Raw genomic sequence first — 10,280 nt, forward strand, 5'->3', positions numbered from 1 at the left:
CAGTATTATATGTCTATTTCGTGAGAAATAGGCCTACAATACTGAATAGAAGCCAACCGATCTTGAAGCTTTGACGTGCCTCGAAACGCTGAAACCCTAGATCCGTCAGTCGACGGGTTTTGCTCATGTTCGAGCCAATCTGGTTAGGGATTAAGGGTGAGGAAGTAAATGGGATTATTGGGTGTTAGTCTGGGGTTGGTTAGTACAAGTTGAGGTTTGGCTCGAATCTTCAAATGAAGATTCGAGACGATGGGGGAAGGTTTGAGACCAACGTTTTGCAGATCCGTGTCCAGGGGGTCAAGGTGCACTAGGGGTGTTAATCTGGTGGTCACCGACATTGTTGCCGCCAGGTTTATGGTGAGGGAACGGAAGGGTGGCGCTAGGGTTCTTGAGGGTGTTTGGGAAATAGACGATGATGGGGAAGGGGGGTCTGGCTTAGGGGGGTCTGGCTTAGGGGGGCGTGGGGTAAGGGATTAGGGTTATATAGTTAGGGGGAAATTTGATCTGGGCCGTTAGATCATTCAAAATCAATGGCCTGGATCGATCAACTTAATGGAAACGACATCGTATGGGTTAAGTGAGACCGGTGGGTCTCTGGGTGAGACGGGTCGGGTTAAAGCGTGGGTATGGAGATGTGATCTTGGCCGTTGATCAATCTGAGATCAACGGTCCAGATCAAGCATGATCAAAACGACGCCGTTTGGACGTTCTCTGAGGTTGGCTGATTTAGACCGGGCAAAACAGTGCTTTGGGCCTGATTTTAGGTCCAATTCAAATGGCCCAAATCCGATTTTGTCCAATTTAAACTCATTTCTTTTCTTTTCCTATTTCTAATTAACATCCGAATTTACAAAAATCCTAAAATAAAATATAAAAAATTAAAATTATATCACAAGACATTAATTGATTTTTTAGTAATAATTAACACACAATATCATATATTAATTAAACAAAAATCAACCTTTAAATGATAGAATGACAAAATTACCAAAGATAATATTTTTGTGATTTTTTATTCATTCAAAACCAAATACGATTTAATTAATTCCTAATAGTAGAACAAGATCCTAAATTTCCACGCGACATATATTTTTTGTATTTTTAATTGATAAAACTAAACAATCACAGACAAAAACTACAAATAACTACCAAAAAATGCCACGCAAATTCTAAAAATTGTACAACAAGACAAATTGTTTTATTTTTCGATTTCTTTTGGAGTAGTTGTCGTGTAAACAAAAATCACGTGCTCACATATGTTGTCTCTTTTATGTGCATCCATATGATATTTTAGGGTCTTCATTAGTTTTTGTACCTTGGAGTTGGAGACGAACCATCCTTGTGGCTTTGTCTGTTAGAAATAAGCTGGATTTCATTATTGGATCCTCAGTCAAGCCTCATGACAGTTCTCCCTTGGCGAGACAATGGCAGAGGTGTATTGATTTGGTCGTCTCTTGGCTAACCAACTCCTTGTCCAAAGACATTGCCCATAGTGTTGAGTACTCTGAACTTGCCAAAGATATTTGGAGTGAGTTGGAGGAAAGATATAGTCAAGCAGATGCTGCAAAGATATTTGAGCTTAAGAAAGAGTTAACTCACATCTCACAAGGGTTACTTGATATTGCCTCATATTTCAACAAAATCAAGCAATTGTGGAATGAAATTGATGCCTTGTCAATCAGTAGAGTCAGGTTTTGTAGCAACTATGATTTCAAATCTAACTATCAGAAAGATGATGATGTTCGAAAGGCGTATCAATTTTTGATGGGTTTCAATAATGTATATGTGCAAACTAGAAGTAATATATTCATGATTAAACCATTTTCATATGTGAGCACTGTATACAATATACTGTTGTCAGATGAGAAGCAGAGGCATGTCTCTACCTCTTCTCAGTTTCTCCTACATCTGCCTCTTTCAATGCTGGGTGTCTAAACAAGGGTTCCCTTCCAAAGTTAATTTTGATGCTCAAAGACCTCTTACATGCAAATATTGTAAGAAATCAGATCACACCATTGACAAATGCTATAAATTATATGGGTATGCTCCAAACTTCATGTTCACAGAAGGTCCTAGCAGTAGGAAAACTGCAGCTCATGTTTAAGTGAACTTTCCTGGTCCTCCTGCTACGGTGGATTCTAATATGAGTCCTGATTCAGTCAGTTCCTCTGAGTCCGGTGATGGTTCAATGGTACCTGGTTTGACACAAGATTAATTCTCCCAGCTGATGATGTTACTATAATAGTCCCATGTGTCTGCTGGTTCCTCCTCTACTCTCACTCTAATGGCTTTTGCTAACTTTGCTTGTAAGTTGTTATCAGAAAATATTCTACTCAAGTCATGCATGCTTTCACAAGTAGATAGTTTTATTTGGATCATAGACTCTGGAGCTTCTGATCACATGACCTCTCATGAGGATTTACTTTTTACTCTGCAAACACTACATGTACCCTGTCTAGTTTCTCTGCCAAATAGGTACAAAGTCAAAGTTCATTTAGTTGGATCTTTGACTTTGTTTACGAATTTCAAAATTATCATGTTCTTTATGTTCCCTCTTTTCAATACAATCTTATTTTTGTTCATGAGCTGTTAGAACAATACAATGTGATTGTCGTGTTTATCATAACTCTTTGTGCTATACATGCCCTTTCTGTGAAGATGCCTCTGGTTCATGATAAACTGAACCACAATCTCTACAAGCTTTTACTTTCTCCTGTTGCTTCTCCCAGTACCACATCCTGTTACTCTTCTAGTGTTACTTCTCCTCTTATTTCCCCTATTATTTCTTCTATCTTTGTTTTTCCTGAGATGCAAGCAAATGTAAAGAAAGCACTTGTAAAGAATATTAATGTTATTGATGCTGGTGAAACACATGTAAATACTGATGCAACCCTAAATAATATCAATAAAATGGATGTGGTTTGGCATTATAGGCTTGGGCATATTCCTTTTTCCAGAATAAAACACATCTCTATACTTGGGTCACATTTATCTTCCAAACAGTCTTTTTCCTGCCCAATATGTCCATTAGCCAGACAAACAAGATTGCCATTTCCTGACAGTAGTATACAAACCACAAAACTTTTTCAGTGGATTCACATTGTCACCCGGGGTCCATATACTCTCATACCTATACTGGCTCCAAATATTTTATGACCATTGTTGATGATTTTTTAAGAGCCACTTGGACCCACCTAATGGGAGCCAAAACTAATGCTTTTGAGCTCTTAAAAGCTTTCATTGTTATGACTGAGTTTCAATTGAAAGTCCAAAATATGAAAAGTGACAATGCCTTAGAGTTAGGATCCAGCACTGTTGGATTAAAGTTTTTCTCTTAGAAAGAGATATTTCATCAGACAACATGCTCTAATACTCCACAACAAAATGGAGTCGTGGAAAGAAAGCACATACATTTTTTGTTGGGGGTTATCTCACCCTCCAACTTGCCGGAGGTGTTGAGATACAAGCAAATGCAAATGTTGTTACTCAGCTACTTGGACTTCTTCTCTTCTTTCTCTTGTTATTAGGCCCAGAAGCCCACTATGTAACTATGTATTTATCTTAGGCTGTCTAGTTAGTTTAGTGATGTATATAAAATACTGGATCGACCCATATATCGGGTAAGGGAGAACAATTAACATTTTGTACAGACTTCGCCGGGTTTTCTCAACTGAACACAATGAAAACCTAGAAGCTTCCATTGCAAGTTGTGGTTGAATCAAGTTTTAACAGAGAGAGAATAAATATATTACAAGTTCTAGTAAGATTACCGCTACTGCTTTGGATGGAAGTTATCGATATACGTTAATTTTGGTTATGCTCAATTATATATATTATTCTCCCTAACTTTTCAGCTTTTCATTATAGAAGTAATTTGACGTATAACTTGTTTAGTTGTACATTATGTAATATCTAATTTGATTGTAATATATATTATTAACTTTTGTAGATATTGTGTTTATGGATTTTTTTTGCTGATGATGCAACCGAAACAGTGTGTTACATGGCTGTTTGGACGTGCATAATATTTGCGAATCAATTTTCTGTTCACAAATTAGAATGGATTTATAACTTCAACTTAAAATATGCTGCTATCTGCAAATGAAATCATTTAAGTAGTATTATACAAAAGATACTGATTTTCTCTCATAAATTCCATTTTTTTTCTAAATAAAGTTCACGTCTAAATACTCTTGTAACTACTTCAATTTCAAATATATTTCATTTCAACTTCAACTGCATATATTAAAAAGTTATGGTACGTAATGTGAAAACAATTGTTACCTATAATTAAAGTGTCTGATAGAAATAAGCCTCAAATGAAATATCAAAGTGAAAATTATTGTGAAGTTTTAGAATTGTCAGTGAATTCCGCCAAAAAGTAAGTTATATTCCTCATAAAATATGAAGTAAGTTACACCATTAGGTAATATAAAAACCATCGGTAGTAATTAGCAACCCTAAGTATGTGTACCTTTACAACTATGAATCTTAAACATAAAAAGTGACGGTTACTAATATAAAGTTTGAAATGGTCAAATTAATGGAGCATTAATTTTTGTTCTTTGTCATATGGAGTAGTGGAGTTATATTTTACACCAATAAAACGTGTAAGAAAAAAGAGGTAAAGAGTATCAAATCGAATCGTAAAACCGCACCAAATCGAAAAGTCAAATCAAATCCATTAAAAAATCTAACTAGATTTGATTTGGTATTGAATAAAAAAATTTGAACCAAACCGACAAATAAATATAATAATTTATATATCTTTAATAGAATTTGCTTTAAAAAATGTCTAGAGATATGTAATATTTAATAGAACTATGAAGTACTTTTATTTTTATTTTCTTTAAATAATAGAGTGTATCACTTTCTTATCAACTGTTATTGAAATGTATTAATCATCTATTTGTTCTTCTATATTCATAGCATTAATTTTTTTCTTTGTCATATGAAGTAGTGGAGTAATATTTTACACCAATAAAATGTGTAAGAAAAAAGAGGTAAAAGAGTAGGGATGTTTAAACCGAATCGTAAAATCACACCAAATTAAAAAGTCAAATCAAGTCCATTAAAAAATCTAATTAGATTTGATTTAGTATTGAGTAAAAAAATCTGAACCAGACAGACAAAAAAATATATAATTTATATATACACTTTTAAGACTTTAATAAAATTTGCTTTAAAAAATATCTACAGATATGTAATATTTAATAGAACTATTAAATATTACGAAGTGCTTTTGTTTTTATTTTCTTTAAATAATGGATTGTATCTCTTTCTTATCAACTCTTATTGAAATGCATTAATAATCTATTTGTTCTTCTATATTCATATGTCAAGATTTCTTATATCTTTTTCGAATTTTAAATGGTATTTCGATAATTTAAAATTGAATAGAACATATCATTGTTTAGGTATCATACAAATTTTTATGTTTATTATGAAATTCGGTTAACCTTGAATGGGCATATCAACAAAAAAATTATTATTAGACAACTAAAAAAATAACTATCATGTGTTTACTGAAAAATTCCGCTATCAGAATATTTTAACAGATTCTATGCTTGTCAATTTTTAATTTTTACTAATAGATATTCATATTTCAAAATGATAAATTTTAACAAAGTAAGATTGAAATAATGTCCAAAAACCAAACCTAAGATAAAAATTGAATGAAACCATAATTAAACAAGTGATTAGCGAGTTGACAGGGACTAAAAACACCCGCCGAAAAGAAAGCTGCCAAAAGTTCCATGGCAGCAGCAGCCGCCCGTTCCCTCTCCATATTCAAAAGGGCAGCTCAATTTCTCCGCCACCAGCACTTCTCGTCGTCGTCGGCGGCGAATCACGGGCCGTGGGATTTCTATTACGATGACAGTGAAGGCGAGGAAAGTGCCGTGTATCAGCACGCCCTCAAATTCCAACGGCCGTCAACCATAAAACAAAACCAAGTTCTACACAACTCCGTCAGTCTCATAGGAAAAATTGATTCTCCGTTCAGAAGAATTAACACCACTAACGGCGCTTTTGGCCTTCATACTTTCCTCAATGTCTCCGCTTCTTCTCAGTCCCGTCCCTTTTTTAAGTAAGACTTCAAATTTATTGCTAATTTGCAAATTTCCGTATTGATATTTCATTTTAATAAATAAAGTTTTGTTGGTGTGCAGAGTTATGCTGAAGATGTGGGATGAAATGGCGGAAGTGTCAATGGAGCATTTGAAACCGAAGGATTTGGTCTATGTTTGGGGTCATTTGAGATCATACAATAAGACTGACCAGAATGGTAAACACATGATGAGATACGAGGTTTGTAACCCACAAAAAACACTTGTATTTTTTATGTCTATTATATGTACAGTTATTTGTATATAAAGGGATTTGCCAAGAATTAGGTAAATTTTTCAGCTTGATAGTTTTGCACTTCCCCGCTTTAGTTTGTTTAGAATGTTATTGTTGTTACCCAATTAACATTTACAACAACTATGCCTCAGTCCCAAACAAGTTGGAGTCGGCTATATGAATACTTTGTCCATTTTAAATGCAACTTATGTTATCATCATACCAAATAAAAATAAAAATAAAATAAAAGTAAAAGTAACACTATAGTTCCTCGTATATATACAAAATTGTCTAGTATTTGTTAGTAAGTTAACTATGGTGCAATTGCATGATCTCAAACTATTAGGCATCGACCTCCAGATTCCGTACCCTGGCCATCCAAATTCCTTGCATCTATTAGAGACTTTGGCATGTTGGTTATCCACCAAGTTTGTTAGTGTCTTTTGGGCATTTCCATTAAGTTATGATCCAGGACTATGACAACTTTCAGCTATTTTGCACAAAAGCTTCACTGAGTTTTATCTGTCCAATTGCAATAAGGGGGATTATAGGGAGTACTTGGATACAAAGTTGCAAGCACCTGGTTTCATTTGTGTAAAAACTCATTGATCTTTGTGCTTGGGACACCATGGATTACACATGAGCGCATATAGTCTGTTTCCTCTTCATAAGATTATCATTATTTGCCTTATGGCTTACTAGTGGTTTAGACTTCTATAGGAATTCATCTTCAAACGGACTTATCTTTCACCTCGAGCTATTTTGCTATTTTATCTGTTTTGCGACATTCTATGACAATGAGGGTTACGGTATGGATGTGGAGTAGCCAAGTCATTAAGAGAATTCCAGTTGTCTTCACGTTACGTGACATTTTATTCTCTTTGACATAGCGCAAAATGTAGCTTTTGGAGAGGTGATTAATTAGATTTGCATCGGCCATTTTATGTTTAGCATTCCTGTATGAGCTTCCTTTTATTTTTCTAGGTGAGGGTGAAGTTCAGATATCAGGTTATTAGATGACCAAATTAATATGCATCAGATGTGTCTTTGTAAATTTGAGATCATGTGCTGAGCAAAAGGCTCTCTCGTTTTCTTTTTCCATATTTTTTATGTAGCTTGTGCTGCACAAGAATGCTTTCTTTCTTATTTTCATGTACTGATTCTTTTGTGAAGGTAGTTGTCAAGGAAATAAATTTTGCGACTCCAGATGTTCAAGTCTCAGCAACCCCAGAATTTGAGAAGAAAGAATCAGGAGGTATTGACTTTCTGACCATTTCTTATAGATTGATAATGTTCGTAGATTGTAAGCAATTTATAGACATTTTCTTTTTCTCAAAAGAATTTATAGACATTTTCTATACTGGAAGGGCCTGAATAGAGCGGAATGGAATATAGAGGATTTATATGACCAACCCTAAGTAACTAGTAAGCTAGTAGTATGGCATTGAGGATAGTTGATTGATTGTATACGTGACATTTCTGGAAAACTGAAACATAGCTGATTGCAGGAGGATAACTTGTAAATTTTTAGAATGGAATTTTAGAAATTATAAAAAATCAATTACTAGTTTTTGACACATTCATTATAGCGTTATTTAAAAAATCTAAGAATGCTAATACTTAGTATAGGAAAGTGCACTTATTGTAAGATATCCTCTGAAGCTTCCGCCTTTCAATTCTCCGAGGTAGAATGGAGCGGGTGAGAATTTCTATCTTGATAAAAGAAAGAAAGGACAACTAAAGAGACTTCAAAATATGCTTCACATAAACCGGGTTTAGGTTATCCTCTTTTTATATTTCTCTTTCTTCCAGTGTCCATTCCATGTAGTTAATTATTGGAACAATGGGACATTGAGAGATGAACCGAATTATGAACTGGCTTGGATATTCCTGCTAACATTGCTGCTTTCAATGTTGCATAAATACATCTGACGCTGAATGCTTGATTCTGCTCTCTGTCTTTGGAGTTCAATCAAGACTTTAATCTAGAGCAACACACAGGCACAGACTTGGATGTGCCAGAGCATTTATATTAGCTCCAAGTCAGACAGCTTGGTGGACCGGTAATCCAATTGAAAAATCCAATTAATCAAACCTTAGCATGATTGATGGTGCCCAGTCTGGGCATGTTGGGTATTGAAATTTGTTGATCCTACATATCCATGCTTCTTTGAACTCGTTAACTTATTTCTAGGTCCATTCACTTGCGTTTTCAGATGAAGATGAATTGGAGAAGTATAGGAACCGGATCCATTTGTGGCAAATTTTCTTCGCTAGCCCTTATGAATGGATGGACTTCAGGAAGAGTAAAGTCAATCCTAAATACCCAGACTTTAAGCACAGAGATACTGGTGAAGTTCTCTGGCTCAGGACGGATGATCCACCGTGGATAAAAAGACAGTTGGACATTCTAGATTCTAGATTAGTTTACCAAGGTTTCTAAGAACAATTAAGCTCCATATAAGACGTCTTTCTGAACGGACGCATGCAGAACAGTGCTGGAACCTGGTACAAGAGCCGAAGTGCTTGCGAAGCATAGAAGACTACAAACACTGTTCAGGTTTGCTACAAACATAAACGTGCTGTTAGATATGTGCATATTTCTTATAATACAACTTGCTTTGGTAAATATAATAGGATCCCCACTATTGATGAGAAGAAAGCCACCCCGTGTTTAGGCTACAAGTTATGACTACACTTGGCAGTTGACCAATTGAACTAGTTGTTTAGTGCTGGATGCTGTTGAAATTTTGTTTCTTGAAAAGTATGTCTTGTACATAATTTTCTTGTAAGATCAACACTTGTATTACAAAATATCATGGCTGCCCTCCCATTTACCAACATATGCCTGGTTCATTATCATGATACTGTGCTCGGCAAATTGGACATGTGCTGCCCGTCGATCTTGTTGTTTGTCTGTGTGCAGTCAGGAACTAGTTCATAATTTTTTTGTCATTTAAAGCACAACTTCCTCTTGTTGGAACCTTCTAGATTGATCAGCTTGTGCTGTGATATCTTATTATTATACTCATCTACAGAATTAAAAAGTTTTATGCTCTTTATTTCTTTTCATATTTCCTGCTGCAGTAGGGCGTGGTACGGCATATACGAGGAAACTTCTGATGTTTCCTGTAAGCATAAACTTTAATTCATTGCAGGATCTTGAACATGATAATCTTATGCAAAATCGTTACAGAAAACATACCTGATGCGGAATCCATTATCTTGAAGCGGAAGCGTTAATCGGTAATTGGTTTCTCGCCCCTTGCCCTAACTTTACGTTACTGCCGATTTTAGTGATGGAAGAGAATAAAAATACGGTATCCCTAATGGGCGGGGAGAGGACCAATTTTTAGAGGTTCTCACTTAATCTGGTACGTCCATCAAGTAACAAATCGGACGGATGAGATTTGATAATTAATTAAATATTAATTATGGGCCTTAACCTATTGGGTCACATACACGTAGAAAAATAACTTACATTCTCCCACTTGGCCCAATAATCACATAATATTAATATTTAATATATGAACATTAGTTGCGCATAAACAAATCTCTTCTATAATGTCCATCATAAATACCATAATACGATAAACTACTAAATGTGAGTTATGGCGGTTATATATAATTTGTCTACATACTCCCTTCTATATACTACAACATTAGCAACTCATTGTACCAGGTCCATAAGCTATAAAATATTATGGTCCACAATAATGTCTCATTGAGACTTATCCAGTAATATCTCAAAACAATAATGTGTACACCATTATGAGAAACAAGAAATTATTAATGTATATCAGAAACATCTAAATGAGCTCAGAGTGTCAAAACATCATAAATACATCAATCATTAATACAACCAATACCCATTCTATGTACATGTTCCTTAAATATCTTTGGCTGTAAACCTTTCGTTAACGGATCTGCAATCATGA

General features: G+C 34.9%; 2 protein-coding genes across 3 annotated transcripts; both read left to right on the top strand.

The window, feature by feature from the left end:
- The first annotated feature begins 249 nt into the window (after nucleotides 1–249).
- Nucleotides 250–2,104, top strand: LOC104236182 (uncharacterized). Its single transcript, XM_070173835.1, has 3 exons — nucleotides 250–259; nucleotides 1,295–1,779; nucleotides 1,862–2,104. Exons 1-3 carry the CDS (start codon nucleotides 250–252, stop codon nucleotides 2,102–2,104), a joined length of 738 nt encoding a protein of 245 aa, XP_070029936.1.
- A 3,593-nt stretch (nucleotides 2,105–5,697) lies between these two features.
- On the top strand, nucleotides 5,698–9,185 carry LOC104236181 (protein OSB1, mitochondrial-like). 2 transcript variants are annotated; one of them, XR_713370.2, is made up of 5 exons: nucleotides 5,698–6,088; nucleotides 6,171–6,309; nucleotides 7,516–7,597; nucleotides 8,559–8,902; nucleotides 8,980–9,185. XR_713370.2 is itself a non-coding variant. In XM_009790060.2 (4 exons), exons 1-4 carry the CDS (start codon nucleotides 5,757–5,759, stop codon nucleotides 8,783–8,785), a joined length of 780 nt encoding a protein of 259 aa, XP_009788362.1. In that variant the 5' UTR covers nucleotides 5,698–5,756; the 3' UTR covers nucleotides 8,786–9,185. The 2 variants fall into 2 exon arrangements, 1 of the variants encoding a protein (XP_009788362.1); XM_009790060.2 differs by having other exon boundaries at nucleotides 8,559–9,185.
- The last annotated feature ends 1,095 nt before the right edge of the window (nucleotides 9,186–10,280 follow it).

The sequence above is a fragment of the Nicotiana sylvestris genome, chromosome 4, assembly GCF_000393655.2.
Source record: "Nicotiana sylvestris chromosome 4, ASM39365v2, whole genome shotgun sequence".
NCBI lineage: Eukaryota > Viridiplantae > Streptophyta > Magnoliopsida > Solanales > Solanaceae > Nicotiana > Nicotiana sylvestris.

What these genes read in the sequence shown, in the direction of transcription:
- LOC104236182 (XM_070173835.1), top strand. An exon ending in TTTTGATGGGTTTCAATAAT is followed by an intron (nt 1,780 to 1,861) that starts GTATATGTGCAA and finishes TACTGTTGTCAG; the next exon opens with ATGAGAAGCAGAGGCATGTC.
- LOC104236181 (XM_009790060.2), top strand. Translation starts at nt 5,757, where the DNA reads ATGGCAGCAGCAGCCGCCCGTTCCCTCTCCATATTCAAAAGGGCAGCT. An exon ending in AACACATGATGAGATACGAG is followed by an intron (nt 6,310 to 7,515) that starts GTTTGTAACCCA and finishes TCTTTTGTGAAG; the next exon opens with GTAGTTGTCAAGGAAATAAA. An exon ending in TGAGAAGAAAGAATCAGGAG is followed by an intron (nt 7,598 to 8,558) that starts GTATTGACTTTC and finishes TTGCGTTTTCAG; the next exon opens with ATGAAGATGAATTGGAGAAG.